This window comes from Cinclus cinclus, chromosome 1 (assembly GCF_963662255.1).
Source record: "Cinclus cinclus chromosome 1, bCinCin1.1, whole genome shotgun sequence".
Lineage (NCBI taxonomy): Eukaryota > Metazoa > Chordata > Aves > Passeriformes > Cinclidae > Cinclus > Cinclus cinclus.
Window position 1 is genome coordinate 136,109,225 of NC_085046.1, and position 27,257 is coordinate 136,136,481.

Below are 27,257 nucleotides of genomic sequence, written 5' to 3' on the forward strand. Positions count from 1 at the left end.
TCCAGTAACCTGGTCTAGTGGACAGGGTCCCTGCCCACAGCAGAGAGGTTGGAACTAGATCATCTTTAGAGTCCTTCCAACCCACACCACTATGATTGTATGGACACTATTCTGAGATCATCATGATACAACTCTCCTTCCTCAGTCTTAAGTCATCCTTCCTAAACAGAATCTTTGTTCTTTCTCATTAGTTCCCAGCCTTCTCATGACCCAATAATCACAGAGGTCCAACATGTGTTGCACAGTAACTGCTTAGAGTTCTCAGACCTTTGGATAGTCATTTAATCACTTGACCAGTAGACAAAGAAAAGACAAAAACAGCTCAGTTCAAGACACTTCAGAAGAGTCCTAAGAGAATCCAGCTCTCAGATCAATGACTGTACAAGGCCTGTAGCCACTCCCCAGTAATAAAGCAAAAGTTGTATTTACTGACTTATCAACTGCTCTCAATATGGCCAGATGCACACTAAAGAAACTTGAAGGCACTAGAAATAGGAAGCAAAGGCTATTTATCCATGAAGCCAATTCTCATTTAACTTCTTCCCATAATCCTTAGTATTTCATGTAACTAAAGCAGTTAAAATTAAAACCTCATATAGGTTTGCAGTGGTAGAACTGGTAAAAGATTCTAATTGTCTAATTCTAATTTTCTGTAGGGCATGAAGGGAAATTGGCATGCAGCTCTGGATGGAGACCAAGTTTAAAATATAAGTGAAATTACTCCCACTCTGGAGCAAAATTAAGAACCCCATGGGTCTTACAAGAGAAAGTACTTCTAGGGTCTGAGTTTTCCTGAGTATCTGCCACTGTAGTTGCTCATATTTAGATATTACATAAAAATACAAATATATATTAAAAGAGTTGTTCCTTAACATTAGAATAAAAATTTGAAATGCTGTCATTTTAAGTCTGTGTCAGTTACGACATTTAATCTTTTAAGAGTGATAATAAGGCAGTCCTGGAATACTTTTAAAAAACTCATCAATACAAAGTAAATGATAAACATTAAACATTGCAATTCAAACTACAGGTGATATTTTTCTAAGACTTCACTTCTTCCTGTTTCTCCCCTTTGAAAATATATCAAGGTAGATACCAAAATCTGTCAGGAAAGGCTAATTTTACTGCATAATTTCAATATAATTGTAGTGAAGGAATCCATGCAGGTTACTCACAGAACCATTGACCTTATGTTCCACCTCCTATGGAAGGTGGATTAGTATTTTGTTTAGCTATATAATGTGCAAGAACTTTATTCTCTATATCCAGCATTGTGTCTCCTTCTAATTCTACTGGATTTATCACATTAGACATTTACATTTTTTGATTGATTAAATTTATAGGTAGCGACTTTTCCCCCTTCTCCAATGTATCTGTAAGATAAGAAATTTCTTACTCAATAATTTTATACAATTTTCATTTCAAAGTGCTTGACAATTAACAAGATACTGTACCATTCTTTGTATAATGATGATAATGATGATAATAATAATTTTTAAATTTTCAACACATAGACAGTATTTTGTTCTCCACCACAAAAATCTAAGAAAAAAATCCAAAACTGCCTGGGCTGTAAGGGTACCCTCTTGACCTTGAGTAGGTCTGCATGGAGATTATGTTAAGCCTCTGTCTTGGACCCAGGAGCCCCATTCCAGCTCAGCCTAAGACTGCTCCAGTTCTGTCCTTGGTCATCTCTATTTGACTGGGCTCCTGGAGGGATACTGGACCTGGTTTGTCACCACCTTGGAGAATGTTAATTGACTCTAAGTCCCTGGGTTCAACCTCTGGAGCACTGCATATCACAGGTGAGTGAACAGGAAATGTGGCCTGTGTAGAAATACCCTTGGCTCCCAGTTGTCCCTGCCTTGCTCCTATTACTCCTAGATAGAAGTAGATTTCAAATCTCCCAATTAAACTGGTCTAATAATTAAATCTGCTTTCTATGATAATTTTTATCCTTTAAACAACACTACAAATTTACTGTTACTCTGTGTTCTTGATCATATTTCTCTTCACTCTATTTGTAACATTCATATTCAGAAGTTCTCTGACTGTATTAAGAGAAATATTTCTCACTATTTTTGAATGGAGAATTTTTAAGATGTTGTGTTAAAAGTAAATGTGGATATCCTACACCTCCATCATTTTTGCTTCACAGACATATAAGCAACAAAACACCTTTAAAACTAAGAATCAAAGCTTTGAAATTATCTGAGTAATAAGGGATGTGATAGCTTGCATTTAGGCCTATTAGAGAAGAATTAAAAAGGGAGAAGGGGATTGGACAAGTAGCATCAGCATGCATGTAGAACACCTCATTTTGAGAGAAATTACTTTGTACTTTGCAAGATTTTAGACTCTATTTCCTAATTTGATGACTCCTAATAAAAAAGCCTCCAAAGTGAACCATTAAGAACATATATGATCTGTTTCTGTTGGTATGAATAGATGAAATTTAATAATCTAAACTGGTTCCCTTTGGGGATCTTGTCAAAGGAGGCTCTTGTAACAGAAACTGTGAAACTTGGAGGAGTGTATTGGGTTTGAGTGGCAAAGTTTTGGTAGAAGGCATGGCTTCTGTGAGAAGTGCTAGGAGCTTGCCCTATGTCCACCAGAACACTTGCCAGCTGGCTACAAGATGGATCCACTGAGGGCCAAGAATGCATCCACCAGCAACAGTGGTAACACCTCTGGAATAACATATTTAGAAGAGGGGAAAACTGCTGCACAACCTCAGTTGGAAGAGAGGAGTGAGAATAAGTGAGCAAAAACAGCTCTGCAGACACCAGGCACTGAAGGAGAGAGAGCTGTGGCCCTGGGTGTTGGAAAAGTTTCCCCTGCAGGTTGTATGAAGACAGTGGGGAGGCAAGCTGTCCAGAGAAAAGTACACTGAAGATCTCTTTCTATAACCTGACAAAACACGAAAATACCAGCAGCTGAAGTTGATGATAAACTCACGCAAAGTGTATTTCCCCCCCCCCCCCCCCTATTTTTACAACAATGGTTAGTAACTATCAAAGCAGATTTAAAAAAAAAAAAAGAAAGAAAAATAATAGGAAAAAAAAGAGAAAGAGTTGAGTACTTTAATCACTTAAGACTTTTAAGGGAAGACGGGTTTTTGTTTGTTTGTTTGTTTGGTTGGTTGGTTGGTTTGGTTTGGTTTGGTTTGGTTTGGTTTGGTTTGTTTTTTTAAATTAGCACAGAAAAGCAATGAAATGCACAAGCCTCTCATTTACAGGAGGGGTTGTTTCTGGCACTAAACCCTGTACCAGTGAAGCAAATATTGAATCTTAAAAATTAGAAGAGCTGCTTCTCTCATTCAAAAACAATGCCTTTCTTACTGACCCCTGAGATTAGTAACTGAAATTCTCTCTTCTGTTTTTTTTATTAAGGACCAACAACCTCTTCTACTTTGTGTATATTCTGTAGATTATGGACATAGCTAGACAACCCAGAGCAACACCTCTGAGATATTCAAGCCAGCCCCAAGTACATCATTAAATCTGAGTTCTGGACTTCACACATCTGCTTTACAGTTTGAACCACTGGAGAGCACACAAGGTGGATATCAGAGGATATCAGATACCGAATGAATGAGCACCACAGTCCTTCCTCTTTGTGCCATGGAACTAACTTGCTGGAGTTAAAACACTCCGGTGTTTCAAACTGAAAAAGATTCAGAGATATTCAGAGATATTCGTGCACTCTAAAGCATGAATATCTGCACTGAGCAAGGATTCCTATTGTTAGAGCTGTACTGCTTCTAATTCTAGACCTAGGTTGGTATGACACTGAACTGAACCCCATAGATAAGCATGAACTGATGTGTGTGTAAAGGAAGTCTGGGACAAAATCTACTGATTTACAACAGATCATGTTGAAAAGGATTCACCAAACTTTAGTATTGATATACTATTGATTATTGTAGGCTTACTTATGCTAAAATATCCTGAAAAAACAAGGACATCGATTTTCAGTGTGTTTAATATCTTTTAGAACAAGAAATATTATACAAAGAACTTTTAAAAGCAAAATTTGTGTCAAATCTTATGGAAAATGAGACCAGGAACATTTGTTTCTTAAGTTGAAGCATAAGCAAGTATAAGTGTAAAAGTTATTTATGTCATATATAGGTATACACACATATGTATATATGTCATATACATAGGTATTTATATTTTTTTTTTTTTCCAAAACCTAAATGCTGCTCTCAGAGATGATAAAACACTTTGGGATACTGCATGGGTCTGACTGCTATCCATCTGCTGTTTCTGGTAAAAGAGCCAGTGAACATCCTATGACACAGCATTTTCATCTGTCCATGACTTGACACCACATTCCAAAATTAACATTTGTTATTTGACTTTTCAAAAAAAGACATCACATTCTCCATAAACAGAGGCTGTACTGAAGATTTAAGAGCAATGTCTAAATGTCTAAAAATATGATGCAATGAGAAATTATTAAATAAGAAAAATGCATTAGATTCTCCACAATATTACAAAATCCCATAGTCTACTTTTTAATTGAGGGCAATTAATATTATTAAAAAACAAAATATGATTATTAATTGGAAATACTTCAAATTGATTTTGCAATATCAATCTGAGTTACTTGAAAAACTCCTTGGATTCAAAAATCTTCCGTTTACAGCTGAAAGAGACATAAAACACTTTATTTTTTTTAAAAAGGTTTGTTCTTTAGAATGTAAAAGTAATATTTTCATTGTTCTATGAACAAATATAACTTGTTCTTAATCCTCACGGCCTTGCCTTTCCCTCATCCACAAAAAATGAGCCAAATAGATCAGCTTAATAATGTTAGCTTTTACATGGAACAAAAAATATTTATTGAAATATTTAAATTATTTTATTCCAATATTAGTCAATATATTAAGCAATTCCATTAATTAAAAATTAATGGATTTGTTAATATATTGACTAATACACATGAAATCTTTGGTAGAGATCAAAAACAATGTTTATAAAATTTACCAGTATTCTGTGGTTTTAGGATGAAAAATCTTACTACTCTAGGAACTTCTGGTACCCTAGTTGAACAGCTAGCTCATTATGCAGATTTTCCAGACTGGAGCAGATTTTAAGTAAGTGTGCCTTACAATAATGATTTTTATTTACTTTACCACATAAATAAAGTATTACTGCAAAAAATGAAGTTGCCAAAATAAAACTTTTTTTATTACATTTGACTGGAAGGTGATATATTCTAAATTATGCAGTAAATAAGCAATCTCAATTTTAAAACATCTTGTATCACAGTCTATTATCTATTAAATTATTATATGATGCCTTTACCGATATTAATGGTAATGAGATAATGTTATCTGAGCACCCTGAGCAACTCTCCTGAAAAATATGAGTTGAAAATTTGCAAAATCTCAGACCTAATAACCAATAAAAGATAGTAGGTCACTAATGCACATGTTATAAATTAAAACTGACCTTTAACGTATTGTCTTATAAGAATGCAGTCATTAGAATGTTAACCAGACATGGGCAGGTGAAAGCAAACTTAGGCTCCACAACTGTGCCAGTATTTAGTCCCAGCCCTTAAAACCCAGCCTGGCATTACGCACCAAGCAAATGTTGGGCCTATTGAGGTACAACACCACATGATGATTTCATATTGTTTAAATATTTTTATAATTTATTTTATCAATATATACTAGGAAATACCTCATTAGGAAACATGGAAAGATTTGTGTTAACTGCTAATGCAGTTTTAAGCGCTGTATAAATAACAAATATCATTTATATTTGTAAATGAATGTCAGTGGAAAATTCTTTTCAGCTAAATAAGAATTCAACTCTTTCCGGCATCTTTGTTAATCCTATCTGCAACTTCTGAAAGTTGTGTGACTTTATAAATGCAGGACATATATCATAAAAACAATTTACTTTTGCACACATAAAAGCATGCGCACACAAGGACACATTGCTCAATAATTTTTCTTATTATATTTTTTGTGTTTTCTTGATGCATTTAATCAATATTAGTTCTCTAACTGGGTCTTTATTCCCTATTTGATATTTACTCCTATGCCTTCTTTATTTAGCCTACAGCATTTTGTACTTCTCTGAAGTAAATTTCACATGTTCAAGTTCATTTTGATTTATCAGCATTATTTTGAAGCATATTGCCTGTAACCCTCCAAACTGTTGTTACTGACATTCATGTATAATTCTTCTTCCACTGTCAGAGATATTGCAAAAGTATTTAACATTGCCTCATTCATTTAAGATGCAACCCAACATGACTTACAGAGACTAGCCAGTAACTATTCTTTGGGTGCCTTTTCTCAGTTAAGTACACCACATATTTACAGACAACATTGAGTCACTTTCCTGCTAGTTTGTAATTTTAAAAATTGGTTAGTAAAAAGAATTCAATTTTTTTTTCATTCAGTAAGTTTTCATCACTTAGTCCATTATTTATGCATGGTTCAGAGCTAACTGTCTTTATTACAACTTTCCCGGTGTTCCTTTTTTGCCCTCTGTTTTCTTCTTGTTTTCTCTTTCCCTTTAATGTAGTTGCAGCCTCTCTCCATCATTGTCTTTTATAACCTTTAGTAATTGTAATTCAGCAATTGTGATAGCCTTTCTTACTGTATTCTAAAAGCTTCTTAGTATTTTATGCTTTTATTCATTAGTCATGTGGTTCTTTTCTCACCTTTTGCAAAATTTCTTTCTGCTCTGTATATCTTTATGACTGCACCAGGAGCTTTAAAGGTCTCTTACTATGATCTATGTCTTTCTTTTGAAATAGGATACCCTGTTATTATGTACTGGATATATTCACTTCCACTTACTGCCAGATCTCCTGTGGATTATATTAACCCCTTCTCCTTTAAAGTAATTTTGGTAAATTTTTTTAAAGCCTGATGTCCTTTTCCTTAGTATTGATGTCCATTTATCCATAAACAGTAATAAAATTCCTTTCAAACTGCCATAATCCTTCATATTTTTAGACAAATACTTTCTTTTTGCATAAAATAGAAACATCTTAGTATGCCTATGTAATGCCATTCTGCTCTTTCAACCAATTTCCACATAAATCAAATCCTCTTTTTTTTATCAAATAGCCTTTTACATGTATTTTTTTTTTCAGTTTTTCAGAACGCAAATAATGCCTTGCTCTTTTATTTCCATATTCAATGTTGGCAGCACTAGTATTTTCCTTTTCTTTTCTTCTTAAATTCAGATATATATTAAAATATAATACCAAAGGATATATTATATAATTTTTAGTTTTGCTTAGCTCAATGAAAGCAAATATATATATATATACCTTATATTTTATACAGTATTTTCCTTTTTTGTCAATTTAATTTGGCACCCAAAAAATGCCAATTATTTAGCTGGCAGAATACTGTTCTCCCCAATGGCATGTTACTCTGATTTCACTCAGGTTTAGTTGTAAACTTCAGTTCAAAGTGTTTGTCCCTAGATTTTTTTCATTGGAAAACACATATATATTCTCTTGAATAGTTGTTTGTTTGTATCAGCCAGTTATTTGTATCAAATTATTTTCAATCTGAGCATCACAACAGATACTTCTGCCATGAATTCTGAGCCACTAAAGTTTAAATCTATGTCCCATGTTTCCAGGTGAAGAAAAGAAAAATCAGAGCTCAGTAATACAGGATATGTTACAGAGTCTGGACTTCACTGTGCAAACTGAACTAGGCTATTGAAACCACCAGGTTCATTTCTAACCCTTTTCCTGCATCGATAGCAAGCTTTGCACAAACTAAAAGGAAAAAAACATATTAAATAGATCAGACTTTTATTTTTTAAATCAAGTTGCATCACTTTTAAACTGCAATACATACTTGAAATTACAAGTTTAACAATTTAAGTTTTATTTCGTTGTAATATTTATAGAACAGAATAATAAAATTTGCTGCTCTACTTTACAGTTCTGGGGAACCTGTGTTCAAAATCGCCAAAACCAGATGTAATGGCAACATTTCTGTAACACTCCAATTTATGTCTGTATATGTCTGATGCAGAGTACAGTAATAAAAATCATTTCCAGCACATCTAGCAAAGCTGTAGCTTCATAGGCAGTGAATTTTTTAGTATAAACGTAACTTTCAGCTACCTAGTTTAAATCTTTTAACAGCTGGTGGAAGGTCTTGCTAGTAGAGTCATCGTAATTCAAAGCTAAATGAAAAAATAATACTCTAAGGATTGTTAGCCTTTGCTACTGTCATAATCATCTTTCATTTCTCTCCCATAGGAGGTGAACTGTGCTTTAAATTGCATTCAACACTGTTGCACTTCCTTAATTCCACCTCATTACAGAATTCCCCTTTTATAATTGACTCTCTGGAAAACATGTACCTCAAAAATAACCAAAACACAAACAAGCAAAGATGAATGCATTTTGGGATCGAAACTCAGATTGAGTAAGTCATAGAGGATTGGAAAGTTTAGTTAACAGGTTGGAAGCTTCAGTTCAGAATTGTTTTGATTCTTTTTCTTGAAAGGCAGTGTCAGTTACTAAACAGAAAATAAGCCTTATTCAAACAGTCCTTGACCTTACCCTTAACTTCCCTTAGGACATTCAGGACAGTACATTCTTGCTCAGAAAATAGAGATGATGGTTTAAGATTTTCCTCTGACAATAAAAAAATGGGGAAAATAATTTCTGCAGCAGTGCAATATATCCACATGAAAGATGTCAAAACCTGTGTTATATGCTTCAGCAAAAAAGAGTATGTACTATGGCAGTAGGTAATTTTCCTGCAGATTCCAAGACACTAGTCTGGATACCAAAAAGGCTGATGGAGAGATGTGAAGCTGCCAAGAGCTTACTTATGGACTCTTACAGAAATAACCAAAAAGTCTACTTAGCCACGAAAGAAGAATGGAGTTCACTTAATCAAGATAAATCTTCACTAATAAGTTTTTTATAGAGGATAGAAAAGTAGTTGACTACAAAAAAAACTTCACAAAACAACTAAATAAAGCTGACATTGAAAGTATGGTTTACATCTTATAATTCATTATGATTAAGCATTAGATAATGTCAGTTGAAATCACTCAATCAGAGAATGATCAAAGCTGGGAAACCTTTAAGGCCATCAAGTTCAACCATCTACCCATCTAACCATTTTACCACTCTAATCCCTAAACTACTAAATTATATCACCCAGTGCCAGATCAGACATCTCTTAAACACCACCTGGGATGGGGACTCCACCATCTCCCTGGACAACCTATTCCAATGCATGGTCACACTAACAGTGAAATTTTACATGACCTACTATATGCAGAAGAAATAAACATACAGTAAATGTACATGACTGGTTTAGTTTCATTTTTTACTGACTGTGAGGTCGTGGCCAGAACGTTGCGGATTGTCACAAGTCACCTGCGTGTTAGATGGCACGTAACAATAAAAAATTGTTCTGACGTTAGTTAGATGTTATGTAGATAATTAATATAATATAATTGTATTAGGAAATTCAAAGGATGCTTGTTTGTTTTAGTCAGTGGTTCATTCTACAAGTGAATTTGTACCCTAAATATCCTAATAGTATATTTACATGCAAAACAGATGGACAATCACAAAAAGAAGTATCTGTTTGTGAAGTTATGATTAGCCTGTAGGTCCCATAAAAATAATGTTTTACCTTGTCAGAATTTATTAATGAATGCAAAGGATTTCATTCATGTATTCAAAACATTATACTTTTAGCTGTTGTAGCCTTAGACATAAAAGATGGGATTATGAATGCATGTAATTTACTCAATGTAAAAATATACTAAAATTTTTAATTCAGAATCTAGAAATGAAAGTGATTTGGGATTATTTATTTAGGGATCACTGTTCTCCCAAAGCATACCACTTATTTTGCTGAATAAAGTAGACATGGCAAGGACTCCGAACATATGAGGAGAAAAATATAAAGTTTTAATTATTCTGGAATGACAAATGAAAAATTACGTTTTCCAGTTTAGTTGTTTTTTGGGGTTTGGGTTGGTTGTGATGTTTCTTCCCTGCTTTGGTTTGAGATTTATGCTATCCTAATACACTTTCCTCACCATACAGTTCACGCAGCATAAAACTTACGAGCTCAGTCACTGGTGTTTCAGTCAAGACAAGAGAAATGTCTCCTTTACTACTCCAGCAATTGCCATCCTGAGAATATAGAGAATGACCACATCAAAACAAGTGCAGTATTCTGCTGGAGTAAGCACACTCAAAGTGCTCCCTGTTAAATCATCAAGCCAGCTTCCTACCTCTATTTTATTTCCCAAATCTACAGTAAGAGACTTCTGATTTTCTTTGCTACTTTTGTTTCTTTTCGTTACACTGTTTAAGTATTCATTAACAAAAAATCCCCCAGGTTTAGACTATTATTTACCTAAATTTTCTACAAAGTCTAGCTAAAGTTTCTACACAGCAGAGTTACAAATAAACCACACTGGAAGCACTCTGGGCTGTTTCATCAAAGGAGGATTAAAGTGACCCATAGAAGCACAAAAGCAGATGTCAGTAAATCTTTATCTAAGATGGATGTGGGAAAACCAGGGTACTGTTCTTGCATATCAAGATTCAAGAGAACTGTTTTTCAGTTTGTTTCTGAATGTTGATTAGACTTTGTGAAATGATATAATCCTATCTCTGTTGAGAAAAATATACATAAAGAGCTCATCCAATTTGATAACTGCTGGCAAATATCCCTTTGACTCCAGAGGAGAATAACTTCATGCGTATTAGCAAGTACTATCAGAAAAATGAAAACATGCAATTTCAGAAAATGTTTCTTACAAATGTTTCTTTGTGCAGTACTCCTGAACATAGGAAAGGGAAGATATAAGGAGCACCTTCAGAAAAGTTTCCTCAAAAGAAGTGCTTTTAACCACTTTTGCAACAACAACAACCAAATATTGTCTTCCTGATGTTGTGTATTTTAATCAAAATAAAATAATTCTTAGCATCGCAAGAATGCATTAAATTAAGGATACAGTATAAAAATATAAAGGAAATCAAATAACTGTGAAGTTTCTGCCTTTCAGTTTACCTACTGTAAAAGGGTAAGAAAAAAAACCTGTTTATTTTTTTCAAAATTGGCATCACAATGGCCATGTAAAGTGTTCATTTGTACCAGAATGAACCAAGAGGATTCTGTGCTTCCATCTGACACAAGTACATGCTGGAATTTAACAGGTAGTCTTCTCACTGAGGCTTGAGTCCATTATATAGTTATAAATCACATGTGCCAGATAAACTTTAGCATTTAGGATTCTAGAAGAAGACAGGACAAATCATGTGGTTGGTCATGTATGTGTCCCTGTAAGATGAATGGGACAGCTTGAGCCTGAGGAAGGAAATCTTCAACTCATGAGCTAGGATTGGCCATATCAGCCCACCTGCTCAGGAGAAATGTCATACCACTGCCTACCCATAAGGAAGAAAGGGAACACAGGAAATATCTCAAAGAGATAATTGCTAATGATAAATTATTTTGTGCTGATTCTGACTGAAAACAATGATTTCTGAATTAGGGAAAAATGGAAAACCTTTTCCTCCCATGAGGACAGTCAGGAAATTAAGAAGGTGGTCCACAGAGGTTGTTTGGATAAAGGACTGAGCAACCTTGCCTCACCTGGGAGCTGAGTCTGCTTTCAGCAGTAGATTGGACAAGTCAGCTCCTGAGTTCCCTTCCATGCTGAGCTATCCTGCTTTAAAGGTTTATCATTCTGTCTTTTGTTCCCTTACAACCTGGTTATGTGGACACATACATAGCATATTGAATTCCAGGACTAAACTCTGGATTTACACTTGTGGTTGATTTGTATTTCCATGGATATGACAATTTCTTGAAGTCACGTTCTCCTTTCACTAAGCACTGAATCTAAATGCCACAAAGTAACTCTTATAAGAAGCACAGACTTTAAGTTCTCTACCCATAAGTGTCAGATTTTCATCATGTAACTCATGTTTATAGGTGCCTATTCTGCCTGCAAAGTTTGAGGCATGTTTGTGACTGCACTTTGAACTACAACCTGAGAAACGACTGCTGAAACCCCCATCAAAACAGGGTCCTCACTATGGAAGAGTCTTCTATTTCTTCAGAAACGTACAAGAGCAAATAACACAAAGTAACATAAGAGAAGCCTCCCCTCTACTGTGAAAAATATGATTTGATATCTTATCCCTCTCTTAGATTCAAATCTTTCTCATATTCCAGCAATAATTTTGAGACTACCAGATGTAAAGCCAGTTTCAAAGTCCTTTTCAGATGATGATTGCCAGATAGAATCACACAATAGAACAATGAAAAACGTGTGTCATTAACCTCCACAGTTACTGTCACAAATTCCCCTCCTAAACACTACAATTGTGCCTGAACCCCATACATTACAGAATGCATTGTGTTTATTGATGGGCTCCAAACGACCTCATGGGAACGCCACAGGTGAAACGCTGAATCACCAAGCAAAAAAATTAATCCACAGAAGCAAACAGCAAAGGATAGAAATACCTGGTTTCTATGGAAAGCTTTTGTTTCCAAGAAAGCAAAGAATTTCATTTTTGTTCTCAGTCCTTCAGAAAAAGATAAAAATGATAACACACAATGGACAGATTATCACAGGCTTAAACCATATTTTTAACATTGGTATTCCTCCTATTCCTGATTTTCTATTCTCCCTGTTCCACAGCTAAGCATTATCTCTGTTGCCTTCTGCTCCCTGTTTTAGAAGGAAATGATTTAGGCACTCCAAAACTTAGCTGCTTTTTGCAGTGACCTCCTTTTTTTTCATTTGTTTGGGTTTTTTTATTTGCTTTTTTTGTTTGTTTGTTTTGGGGTTTTTTTTGTTTGTTTGTTTGTTTGGTTTTTGTGGCAACTAAATCCAATAAAAAATTAATTATATCCACTATCAGTAAACAAATACTCTGATAGTTACAGGAGGCTTTTATACCTGGACTTTGTTTGCTCTATTAATTGAATAAAATTTTCTAGCTATTTGGCTACGACCACAACATTCTTCTGAAATTATTTTTCCTAGGATAAGCAGTATCACTTTTGGTACTATTATTTAAATTTAAATTCAACTGTTATCAGATTGCAAACTTTCTCATCTGGGGCTCTTAGCATAATTATTAAAATCTTACTACTCATAAACCTTACCTTTCTGAGTCCTTCCTCTGAGCATTAAACACAGATTTAAAAACTATGTATTAGTGAGAAAACGATAATAATTACCTAAAGAAGTTTCAACAGTCTTTATTACTGAAAAAAGAGACTATTATACCTGTCACTTTCTAATTTGAAGTGATTTTTCAAGAAAATAAATGCTGGACAGAGGTGGGATTTTTTTTCTTCCTAATTTAATACTTTCTTATGAGAACCTCTGTTTCTTGCTTTATCTGTTTTGCTTTTATTCCTTCAACATCGTATTACTTTCATTGGTACTTGTACTATCAAGGCATGATTTGCTATCCCTGTGCTGCCAGATTTATGCCAGGCAGAGGTTTTTCTCTGTAGCCTTTGATATGAGCATTATTTAATCAAGTTCATTGATTGAAAATCAATCTAACCTGTTCAGGCACTGGATAAATAAAATAACCACTTTGTTAAAAAGATCTGACGGAGAATCTGTTTTATTAATGCATGTGTCTGTTGAAGGTTAATTGTCATAAACAGTACACTTAATTTTTAAATGACTGCTACAGGCTTATTTTTGTTGTAACTGAGCTGGCAATGAAAGTGACCTTGTACATACCTAGCATGGATAACTGCATTTTCCTCACCAAAAAAACCCCACCCCCATATAATATTGTTTTCCATAACAGATATTATCTGCCTGCTCACTCTCACTTTAATTACCACTAGTTAGCATATTCTTCACTAATATTTCTTATAGGTTCTGTTTATCATTTTGTTCTTTCACAGCACTAGTAAAATGGGATTAAGTCAGAAAATGCTAATTAACAACAAAGCTCTCTAAATATGGAGGAAGAACAGCTGTCAATTTATGAATTGGTTTGGCACAGTTTGGTTTATGGTAGACAAGAAGGAACATTTCACTAGATCTTATTTACTTTCAGCAGATGTGCAGCAGAAAAGTTTTATGTTTTTTTTTTAATTAATAGGTGTAATAGTCATATAAAGCACCAATTTTTCTAAGAAATTATTTTATAGTAATATTTACTATCCAGATCAACCTGTAAGTTTTTATTGATCTTGAAAATTAGGTGGGTCTTTCCTGTATGAAAGTTAAAGAACCTGGGTTTAGTTTTAAATTAGCTATGGTCTAAGGGAATATATAGTATTACCACTCTAAATCTAATTAACAAATTGCTGTTAATCAAGCTTTCCAAAGCTATTTTCCCCAACGTATGGGGGGATATTTTTCATAGTTGAACACATCAGTCCAATTTAGGGAATATAAATGACAAGCTAAAAAAGAATATGCTCTCAGACTGTTTCTCTACATGAGCAGTTATCAAATTAGCATTGTAAATTTTTATGTTTTATAAACAGATAATGGGAATTTCCATACATAAAGTAATCTCATTATATCATTTGAATACAGCCTTGTATTTGTAGAATAAAAAATGAAATCATTGCTTGAAGCTCATAAATGAAACACATTCAAGAAATATCAAATGCACATTTAGTTATTGAAGTGATTCATAATGTCTGTATGTTTTTGGTGTTACCTCACTAATTATTATGAATTATGATTTAAAATTTATTTTAGCTGACAGCTAGTTCAAAAGATTTTAATTTAAGATCTTGAAAAACTCAATGGCAATTAACTAATATTCTAATACAGGTAATTTACTATGTAGGTGGCAGTATAAATTAATTCAAATTATAAAACACTACTTGTTAAGGCTTAGACTTAAAGACTTTTATTACAACCTGAAGCAGTAAAAATATATTACTTATAAGCAACACACACTTATAGAAACATAGTTTGATGCTTTTACAACAATATAATTATCTAATTTTAGATCTTATTATAAAATCAAAATAATTTTATTTGGTCTGTGTTACATTTGGAGGGCGTTTATACTGATATGAAGAAAACAAGACTCTACTGACCTTAATGTATCTAGCCAACCACTTGTATCATGTGTTGTTCACAAGCCTCTGTCTGTCATACAGAACCTCCATAAAGCTTTATGAGCAAGTTAAGAGATTGAGATTTTACTGGAGACCACAACTGTGATTTATGGGTGTGTATACAACTTCTTTTCTGTGAATCACCATCACATTTAAACCAATAAAACAAACACAAGGATTTGTCACATCGACATATTTCTTGAATAGTGTGATGCTGCTTTACCATAAAACTACCAGAGCAGAAACCACAGAATGTGCAATTTATTTTTCCTATTTAACTGGATTTGATCTTGAAAGATCAAAGAAAGAGGTTATTTTCTATTTTATTTCTTATGCTTGAGTTACATCATCTACATAATGGATCTACACTGCGATTAAGAATTGCAGAAGTCAGGCCAGCAAAAATATTGTTACTACTGCTAAGTTAACAAACAGTCATAAACTCTCCTTAAAGGTCCTATGCTTGGAGTAAATCCAGAGCCAAAAAGCACTGTCACTACTCAGCTCAGGGTGTTTTATCTCGCAGATCAGGTTGGATATTTCTAGCTAGGTGTATCATCAACCATACTCACATTATTTAGACATCACACAGACAGTTCTCTGCACAGAAACTCCTTCATAGACCATCCATGACCAGCAGGTGTGGCCAATGCTAACTGCCCCAGCTCTGTGCTGAAAGCCTCCATGACATTCACTTTCTGACATTATGAAACTCTCTGAAGGCTTCAGCAATCCTTACCAGTACAACTGTCCATTCCATTCCATTCTGTTTCTAAATATACATATAATGGTTAAATGGTTAGACATATAGACAGAGTCTACAATCCCCTTCATCTTGATGCTACATCTTCAAAATATATTTAAAAACCATTTTACAGTTGCAATTGGAATATCAACATTCATTCCATAGTCACAATTATTACTGTGAGGGTATTTTTTTTTGCAAGACTACATATTCACAAAAAAGTTGTGTTTTCACATTTCATCATCTTTTTCTTTTGTATCACATTAAAATTGCAATATTTGACTTACCCTATTGTAGGTGGTTCAGAACCTTCTATTTCCAAATAATCATATTTTTCTTCCATTTGGAAATCTGTAAATATGAGTGAGATAGTATCACCAGGCTCTGCCACAATTGTCCATGTGCAATCTGCATTATTATGATATTCATTTGGAAAGTTTGGGCTCGAGATGATTCCACTTGATCCTCTCATTGTTCCTCCACAAGCATCCTCAGCTGTAAAAAAGAACTCTAAATTAAAATCACCCCTTAAAAATGTATGCTTTTTTGCTGAGAATATAAATTCATTGTTGTTTAGGTGAACAATTGCTTAAGATTTTTAACATGTTTGACTTGGAATGCTGCTCCAAAATTAAGGTGTTAAAAAAGTAATTGCTTTAAGTAACAATTACTTAGGGATTATTATATTTGTGCCAGCATGTTTTTTTTATAATCTACTATTTATTAATAATTGTAAATCTAGATTATCTTTGTTTCAGTCACTTTACAATAGCACGCAAAAATGTCGCAGTCTCCTCTTTTGTTTAATCATTTTTTCATAAATCAAGTTGAGTTTAATCCTTATCATAAACAGTCTGACATGTGATGTGCAGCAATCACATTATACTGAGAAAAGAAGCATGAGAATCTTACCCATTATATACTAATTGTATTGTCATATTTTATTTACTGAGTTTTTAGTCATTAGGTTTACTTTTGAGAAATCATTTTCAAACAGGTGATCAGTTTTCAAACCAAAGCCATTCATGAGTGATTTCTTGATGCCAGATGCAAGATGCTTTCACACTTAAGATGTTAAGATGCAACTTTTCATACATCAGAGTAATAAGTTTTAATAGATCAAATATTTACAATTTTACCATAGGAAAACATTTTTCATGTCATATGAATAACTGGGAAACTATTTGACCAATTGTGACAATGTTTTGTTTTTTTTTTGATGGTAACTCTGAAAAATTACTCTAATTTTTAGCATGTGATCTTATGCTGGATATATCAGGCAAACATTGTATATTCACAATATCAGTTCTGAAAGCCCTTATTCTATGATGAAACAATACTCAAATGACTGATGTTCTGTATCTTCTTTATTAATAGTATACATCGGCCTAATAACTCAAAAATTATTTTTGAGGACCTTATGTTAAAATTATTTCTGTGAACTAATAAAATTAGTCAGAAATTTAGTTCTTTTTCTTTCAAAAATGGAAATATATTTCAAATAACTTGAATGAAATTACCATATTGCATTACTTATTCATTTTATTACCCAAATGTTTGAAGCAATTTTTATTTCTGCTCCATTAGAGTGCTAGCATGAATAAAACTTGCCCCAGAGTCTGAAAACCCAGTCAATGCTGATGAAAAATTAATGATAAGGATAGAAAAAAAGCAACTTTAAGGAGTATAGGATCACAGAACAAAAGAATTCTGACACAGATAATTGCTTACTTCTAACAGAAAGAAAAAAAGTCATGAATCTTTACTACTGCAGTTTAGGAGTTTAAAATACCAGACAATTTTTTTTTTTGTCTCTTAAAAATTCTACTAAATTATGCCATGACCAGATTAAAAAAAAAAAAAAAACAAACAAAAAAACAAACAAACCAACTACAAAGTAAAAAAGTAAAAATGTACCTTAAATTTATTCTTACTAATTAGGCAGAGCACTTTGAGTCCACTAAATATAATAAAACTAAGAAACCTTATCAAATCACAGCTTCTGGTCCCATGCTGTGAAAGGAATAATAAATATATATCTAAAAAATAATATGAATATAATGTTTTCATGCATTACAGACATTCAGAAAAATAATTTCAAATTGCTAGTTTACAGTAGAAAAACTTTCCTATAATATTGCAGAACTCATGCTTTGCTCTTCACAAATGCATTACAGAGAAATATATCTTAGTTCCTAGAAATATAACAAACTGTTTAATAACAATTTTGTTGTAGTATATCAAAACTTAAAAAATAAGTGTGGCACTGTTTAAAAATATAAACAGTGCCACTTAGTGTGCCCTTTATTCTGAGCCACAGCTGTTCAGAGACTTTTCCAAAGTGTGATTTTGCTACCGTCAGCAAAATGGCCCCAACAAATCATCATGGTTTTTATCCTGATTCATGTAGCAAATTTGCTACAAATACAGTTAATAGTATCTGCATTAGAGTGTTGCATATATTATCAAAAGCACACTGGATATCATCCTAGTGTACTGGAAGCATTAGAACAATAAATAACAGAATTACTGTACTCTGATGTTATTTTCCTTCACCTACAATATCATTTTCTTGGTTCAAGTCTTGCAATCAGATCCCCATAGGTAAAAGCTCCCATCTGTGAGAAGGCTGAAAAGCATTATGCCTATGCAAATGTTTGGTGCCTTAAGTTGTGAAGACAGTGTAAAAGAAGATTTGATCTTCAAGTAAACTGACAAACACTGTTGACAGGAGTTCTGTCATTAACTTCATAGCGAAGAAGACCCTGACAAATAAAAGAAAATGTAGTAATTGTATCTTGTGCAACCTGCTTTTAGCACCCCTATTTCTATCACAATTGAAGCAGCATAATTTCTTAGACTTCAGCTATGAAATGTTGCAAGTAAAAGAATAACTGGCGCAGGAACATTTAGGAAGAGTAACAGTGGCCAATCTTCATCAATGGACAACAAGCCCCATAAGGAGCTGTGAACAAGGAAGAGAGGAAAAAATAAGCTTTGCTGTGATTTTGGTACAGATCCACGATAATCTCTTTCCCTGCCTTTCTGTAACTTTCTGAATTACCTCTAACGAACTACCAAGGTAGGAGTCTTCAAGGACATTTAAGTGCCTAACCCCCTTTTCCCATTTCAAAAGACAAGCCCACTCGTGGGGTTGTCTTTGCTCAAGGACCACAGTATACCTGGTGCTAAAGCAGCAGGATGGGGAAATCCAGTGTGTGCCTCAAGGACATTTAATCTTGGAGAAAAAAAATAAACTATGCTGCAAGTTTTATGTTGCAGGGTGCAAAACAGCAGGAAAAACGTCAACCAATGAAGAGTGAATTTTGTGAGAAGCAAAGACAGTGTGGCAGTGATCGGGATGTGACTGATGTTGGTGCCCAATCATCGAATGTGCTGTTCTCCTGCCATAAGCACCCATCCTGATGAATGGATCCCAAATCGTGGCCTATTTTCGAACATCTGGAGGGGTGGGTGAAGTCCATGAAATGGGAAAATATCTCTCTGCAAAAGGATGGAAGATGGTAGTTAATGAGAAGGTATTTATCTGTTTGCTGGTTATCAAGAGGGTTTAAGGATGCAGTTTAGGTTGTATATGTGTGTGCTGCATGTTCCCACACAAAATACACTATGATCACTGCAATCAAAATGTAATAGCTAAGCAGTGGTTAAGCACTTAGATGCCTTGAAAGTATTGTGTGCACCTCTGTCCTTTTAATTTCCAGTTATCAAATATGAAGAAAAACATTCAGAGTAATTGTAAGACAACACTTCAGTTAAGACTTGATAGAATCTGACATTGTTCAATTACAAATACATAGCTAATACTGATATATTTTAAAATCTACTTTTAAAATTAATACTCCATGCTTTCAAATTAAATTGATTTTTTCATGCACTGAGAAATTCTATCCAATAACAATCTTGCAAATGTGATGTGAAGGCATAAATGCAAAATATGCACTTACTGCCAAGATGCCATTTTTCTTAACATATTTCTCTGATCTTAACCATATGCTGAAAGGGGAAGATTTTTCAAAGTGATATGCAAGAGGGGACTTGGCATTAAAAAGCTTTTCAAGGTATTATGAATTCAAATTAAGATCTCTGTTTGAATATGCATAAGAGCCCTTGTGCAGAGGGAGTATCACTGATACTGTGATGAGTGATGATTATGAAAGTAATATTTTGGGGGTTTGGTTTTTGTTTTTCTTTTTGTAGGCATAGATTTTTTCTATTTATGTTCATAGATACCTGCAGTTATTTTCTCTCTTCTTTTTTCCATTTACAATCTTATGAGTAAATGCCCATTAAAACAACAACAAAAAAAATTAGTGAAATGTGTACATGTTCAAATAATCTCCAGTGAAATATGATTTTATAAAATTTTATCCCTTTTTTCTTCCTCTTGCTGCTCACTGCTCATTTTTCATAATAAATTTTGGAAATATATTTCTCTAGTTATATATTTTTTAATTTTCTTCTTATTCTTGTATATTTCAGTGATATTCACCATGATGCTACATAAATACTGAACTTTAAATTTCAGTAAAATGGGTGATCAAAGACAGGCAATGTCATCAGTGATTTATAGGACATGCAAATTTGTGGATTTCATTGAGAATTAAATGAGATTGCATGGTAGATCAAGTTTTAATCTGCTACACAATGTACCTCATCATCTTATCTATCTAGATATTTATAAAACTATCTAGATATTTATAGAACTAAACAGCTAAATTTTCTACACATCCATGCCTTCACAAAAAAAAAAACAAAACATAAACAAACAAAAAACCCACCAAAAAACAACCCAGCTTCAATTTAGTTTCTTATTCTATTTCCTCATTGGCTGTGTTACAATCAGCAGAGTAGAAACTATACAGGCTGAAGTGAAAAGTGCCTTAAAAAGTTAAATTCAGTTTGTGCTAATGAGCACAGTAATAGATTACATAGGCACAAAAATATCTTTAGGAAGCTCCATAGGCAATGCCAGTTCCCTCTGCTTCCTCCTTTGCACAAACAATACTTACTCCTTGCTGGAGGTTAGGTTTCTTTTCTTTTGTTCCTTCTCACCAGTAGAATTTTTCCCCGTGAGTTACTGACTGCTGGTACTTATGGGTACTTGAGAAAACAAAGGGTTGGCCGTGCCCAGGTAAAGGGAGGGCAGGGGGCATTTGTTAGTGCTCTCCCTCCCTTCCCAAAGGGAAGGACCCTCAGGGCTGCTGCTGCTGCTTGGGAAAAGGAATTCACCATAACCCAGCCTGGAGCTTTTTCTTTTTCTTTTTCTTTTTCTTTTTCTTTTTCTTTTTCTTTTTCTTTTTCTTTTTCTTTTTCTTTTTCTTTTTCTTTTTCTTTTTCTTTTTCTTTTTCTTTTTCTTTTTCTTTTTCTTTTTCTTTTCCTTTTTCTTTTTCTTTTTTCTTTTTTCTTTTTCTCCTTGTTCTTGTTCTTCTTCTTCTTGTTCTTCTTCTTGTTCTTCTTCTTGTTCTTCTTCTTGTTTTTCTTCTTCTTGTTCTTGTTCTTCTTGTTCTTCTTGTTGTTCTTGTTCTTGTTCTTGCTGTTCTTGCTGTTCTTGCTGTTCTTGCTGTTGTTGTTGTTGTTGTTGTTGTTGTTGTTGTTGTTGTTGTTGTTGTTCTTCTTCTTCTTCTTCTTCTTCTTCTTCTTCTTCTTCTTCTTCTTCTTCTTCTTCTTCTCAGAGCCAGCCATCGCTGCCCCACCCCTGCCACTCCTTTGGCACTGCTCTGGGTTTGTCTGCACTGTAGCCCCCTATCCCCTGCCCTGCCAGGATGTCCAGCAATTCCAGCTACTGTAGTGGAGTTTCTGATGTATCTTGTCCACCAGCCTGAAATATTTTGCTCATTCCTGTTGTTCCAGCTTAGTGCTCTTCAGAGTCCTGCAAAGGCACTGTGATTGACTGCCCCAGGGCTTTGTGAAGCAAAGTCTCTCCTCCATCCTTCACCATCTTGGCCAAGAAGGCTGTCATGGGGTTCCTGGTTCTGTTTTCTATTAATTCAATAGCTGTTGTAGTTTTTGTTTGCTTTGTTATACATATTAGTTAAGAACTGTTATTCCTATCCTCATATCTTTGCCTGAGAGCCCCTTAATTTCAAAATTATAATAATTTAGAGGGTGGGGTTTACATTTCCCAATCCAAAGGAGGCTCCTGCCTTTCCTAGCAGATACCTGTCTTTAAAACTGAGATATTCCTTTTGTTTCCTGACCACTTTTCTTGGAGAGTCTGTACATGTCTATTGCAGAACTCGAGCAGGGCCAACTGTGATTTTAATAACGTCATTGGTCTCTGATCACATGTGAAGTTGCAATTCTTGGGCTTCCCATGCCTCATTTGTTTGCATATTGACACTTGAGAGCTGTTTCTGGTCACCCCACTTCACCAAAAAGAGAGCAAGAAAATCCCTTATCAGTCTGTTCTGTGTGTACTCAGCCTGATCCTCTGTTCCTCAATAAACCTTCAAGCTTTGCTAACCAACCACAAAAACCCAGTGGACCTGGGTCAAAGACCTGCTCACTAGGTTAGCAAGATCTTGCTCCACTAAATAAAAAAATAGCTTTTCAATTTAGTCTCAGTAATATAATGTTTAGAGTCCGAGAATAAAAGACTGGGTCTGTACAGGATAGAGAACAGTGTCTGTAGTGTAATACATATATTTATTTTATATGATATACTCATACATTATAAAAACTATAAATACAATGCAAGTTAGATAATATCCAAGAAACATTTATATGTTGCCTTTTTTAAAAAATCTATAGCAATGAAAATTATTAGCCTTTCCTCATAATTTATGCACAAGAATAGCCTTACAGATTTGAGAAATTGAAATATAAAGATTGCAAAACATCTATCAACTGAAAATCTTCCAGGATAGCTTTGCTGAAGATTTCTCATCTTTGACTTACATAAAGTTCATCCAGCTTTTGAGTAGAGGGACATAAAACTGTTCTTGAGGACAAATGGAAGTCCTATTTTCTGTATTGATTTGTGAAACTCACAGATCTTAAATTCCAAATAAACCCAGTGATGACTATAAATTGACATGATTCACATCTTCATATCTCTCACTTTGTGCTGTATATCAGTAAAATTTATACCGTTTTGACAGCCAGCACAAAATTTAAAAATCAAGTAATGCATCTGTATCTATAGAGGTGAGGAGATTAAACGGTGCTTGAACGTAAGTTAAACTGAATAAATTGCCTTCCCACCTACCACCTTTGAGATAGAACCACAAAAGCTACCTATGCCAGGAGAAAACACTACAATACCTTCACAGCCTGTGCCTGCCTGGAGGCCTGTTTTGGGCAGCACGGGGTCACCTGTGAGGAGGATGGTTCTGAACTACCTGGGTTCAGCACAGTCCGGCCAGCACCATGGGCTGGCTGCGGTGAGGCTCAGGGGGGCCAGGTGGGCACCAAGGGCAGCAGGGAAGGAACAACGGGGCCAGGTGGGCACCAAGGGCAGCGGGGAAGGAACAACGGGGCCAGGTGGGCACCAAGGGCAGCGGGGAAGGAACAACGGGGCCAGGTGGGCACCAAGGGCAGCGGGGAAGGAACAACGGGGCCAGGTGGGCACCAAGGGCAGCGGGGAAGGAACAACGGGGCCAGGTGGGCACCAAGGGCAGCGGGGAAGGAACAACGGGGCCAGGTGGGCACCAAGGGCAGCGGGGAAGGAACAACGGGGCCAGGTGGGCACCAAGGGCAGCGGGGAAGGACAAGAGTAGGTGAGGACACAGCAAAGGATGATGGACAAAGGGCAGCCGTGGGCGCTGTCCCCTCGCGGCCGGTCGATGGCTGGATGAAGGTGAGGTGTGGCAGGATCAAGGGGAAGGGAGAAATCGAGCCCAAGTGAAGGCAGAGGAAAAGGAAATCTCTGCTCTCTAAATGTTTTAAGATTTCGTCTTTTTTTTTTTTTTAATCTTGAATCTGTAACTAAATGTTTATATTACCTAAAATAAAGTTCAGTGATATCCTCAGAGTTGCCCCTTTTTTCTCCAAGGAAACGTCATATTGTGAATGCGATTTAGGAGAGTTGGATTCTCCTGTACTGATAGGAAAAGTAACTGTTCTCTAGTAAATGGTGCACAGAGGTTGCATTCTATATTCTTTATTCTATAAAGAAGAAACACCTAAACAAAACTAAAATCTTGGCACATAAAACCAATACTTTTTATTAAAAGAAAAATTAGGGTGCAGCCTCTGAACTCTTACCTATATGTTTGGTTAAAAATGAACATAGATTATTAATAAGAAAAAAAATCTGTTTTAGTAGACCAGGACTGGAAATTGATGTGTTAACTCATAACATTATTTTAACAAAAATAACCAGTCTATGTATCAGTCACCCATACCTTTATGGCTGTCTTCCAACAACAACAAATTACATCTTTTTCTCACAGAAAAAATAACTTTGGGAAAGGATTAGTGCTTTTATTGCTTACAAATGAAGATAATTTAAATTAAAATATTTAGATAGGCCAACAGAAAAAAATTATAAATATTTCTGGATGATCAAACTGTTTCTTTCTTTTGTGAAACAATAAAGCTTAAAACTTCTGCAGTGTTAAGATACTTGTTTAGATTTCATGGTTCTCAATCCTGATATTTACTGTTTAAGACACTGAGGGGCAGAAGGCATGAGTAAATTCATTACAAATGGAATACAGAGGAAAGCAAAAAGTACTTAAATTGATTGCTTCAACAAAGAAAAGGAAAAAAATACCACCCCAGAAGTAAATATATTAATTAATCAACTTGAAATTCAACTATTTTTTCTTTCTCGTTATTTTTATTACCAACAAGATTTTTACTATGTTTTTTATTGTGATTTATAAATGCAATTTTGCCTTGAAATTTTTTCTTTTCTTTAAATCAAGAATGAAAAATGTGGAAGATGATAAATAACATAATACTTGAGATTTTAGAAATTACTAGAAATCTCATGGATTTTGTTGGGATTTTTTTATTTTTCAATGGAGAAACTACATCAAAGTATGAACTTGGCAGTGGCTGATTTTTGCACCTGGTTTTGCAGTTGTGCCTCTGAACCACAAAGAAATTATAATTAAATTGTTGTAATGGAGACACCATTCTATTAATAACAAACATTATGGAAATGTATAAAATAATGACAATGTTGTGTTCTAACCCAGATGGCAACAAAACACCACACATCCACTCACTCCAAACAAGTTAAGTATTCAAAGTGGCACTTATTTTATTTATCTGTTGTTATTTTACTGTACAAAACAAGTTTGTTTCTGTTCTGTGAAAATAACTTGGCGGTAGAGTCAGGAAGAAGGCTGAATCCTAACCAGAGCACCCAGTATTGTCTGACAGACACTGCCTGCATTTCCTTTGGGATCAGTTTACACCTCTTAGTTTGAAGGAGCTTCTCTGGAGAAGAACGCAGCAGGTAGGATGTGAAAGCCACCAAGAAAAAAACTTACAGATATGAAGATTGTACAGGGTTACTGTGGCAAGGTTTTGGTACTGGGGGCTGCAGGAGTGGCCTCTGTAGATGTCAGGGGCTGCCCCCATGGAGACAGTTCCAGGATGCTCCAAGATGGAGCTCCACCAGTGACTAAAAACCGAGGCACTTAGCAATATTGGTGGTGCCTCTGTGGTAACACATTTAAAAGGGAAAAATACTGTGCAACAGCAGAAAGAGGAGGGAGAGAGAGAAAGATAGAGAGAGAGAGGGTGGTGTAAGAAAAATGAGAGATGCAAACCTGAAGACAGCAAGTCCAGTGAAGAAGAAGGTACTATAGGCTACAGGTGCAGAAGTTCCCCTGTAGCTGGTCAAGAAGACCATGGTGATGGAGGTTATGTCTTGGGAGCTTATGTTTGCCTGGAGATGCTGTGGAACTTACAGCCTTGAAAATTTTAAAAAGTGAGCTGCATTAAGACCCAGAGAAAATATAACTGCCTTTAAAGTCAGACTTGAGAGATGTGTTAGATTTGATATCCTCTTGTGGTCGCCAAATAAGTTCTCCTATCATTCAATATAATATTCCTATGATAGCTTAGAGATAGAAAAGAAAAATAACATCCAAGCAAATTGAAAAAAAAAACAGTGAAGAACTCATATTTTTTGAACACTTATTACTTTTTAAATTTTTCCTGCATATAAATAGAACACTTAGAACCAGACCAGCGGGAAAAGAATACTTCCTTTGGTTTATTTTCAGCTCCCTAGACCTGATTAAAAGTTGTTGTATTGTTTGTTTTTTTTTTCCTCAGAACGGGTGCACTGTTTTTTCTTGGGTTTTTTTTTTCACCATTCAGTGGAGAATGGATTTCAATGCATATATCTTCAGTTATTTTTATCTTAGCTTTAAAACTGTTGGAATGAGACCACTTCAGTATCTAAACTCTCAAGCAACATCTCATATTAATTTTCTATATCACATTCAGTACAGGACTTTAGAGGGGTAAGAGGCTATCATAACTGTCATTGTCTAGTTCTTTGAACCTTCTGGCCTAAGGACAACTAGATTAAAAGGAGCATGGAGCTTAAAATAATTTACTTTTATGAGCTGAAGAAAAATGTAAATTTTCATCAATTTTTTTTCCTAAAATGTGGAATTCCATGTGCTTATTTTTGTAAAGCCTCCAAACAACAGGGTGTATTCTTACCTGTGCAAAAGAAGCAGCACGATTTCTGTGGTATATTTTTGATCTCTTTACTTCTGTAATGTTACATTTCTACAAGAATTTCTGTTTTATTACATCACAAAATGCCTAAATGATGACAAAATGTTTTCAAGATCTCAGAGTCAAGATTTCTGTAGTTGCTTAATTATGCAGAGACTTTAGAATTCAGCACTCCTGAATGTGAAATGTGACTACTGCTTCACCAGAAAAGAGGAGCAGGACTTAACCTCTTCTGAAGACATTTTCTCAGCCAATTTATGACTGCTTTGGCAGCTCTGTTATCTTATTTGCCAAAATTTATCAAACTTAAATTAAGTCTGCTTGCATTTGAAAAGTTCACAGAGACATTCAAATTTAGAAAACTAAAATCAGAACTAGAAGGAAAAGATTTTTACACCACATAAGCATTTAGAAATAGGAGTTTCAGTGTTCTGCTTGAGTGATGAACAATGTTTTTCAAGTAGAAGTTGAATATTTCTTTTTCGCTTTAGCCAGTAACACTCACAGACAAACTGATAAAGTATGGGGTAGATGATGAGTCTGTGATGTGTGTTGAAAAGTGACTGAAGAGCTGGGAGGTGAAATGCATGAAGGGTGGTGAAATGCAAGAAGTAGCACAAAGTCCAGACAGAGACCTGGAGTACTGTGTCCAGTGATGGCTCCCTAGTATGAGAGACATGGACAGAGAGAGTCCAACAAAGAGTCACAAATTACTCAGGGGCTGG

At 34.9% G+C, this 27,257-nt stretch overlaps 1 protein-coding gene across 3 annotated transcripts in view; it reads right to left on the reverse strand.

The window, feature by feature from the left end:
- The window catches only part of CSMD3 (CUB and Sushi multiple domains 3), a 590,741-nt gene that overhangs the window by 380,639 nt on the left and 182,845 nt on the right, over positions 1 to 27,257 (reverse strand). For all 3 annotated transcript variants that reach the window (XM_062491358.1, XM_062491350.1, XM_062491342.1), the window contains exon 5: positions 16,145 to 16,352. In XM_062491358.1, coding sequence (XP_062347342.1) covers positions 16,145 to 16,352 — 208 coding nt within the window. The remainder of the gene's footprint in view (positions 1 to 16,144; positions 16,353 to 27,257) is intronic.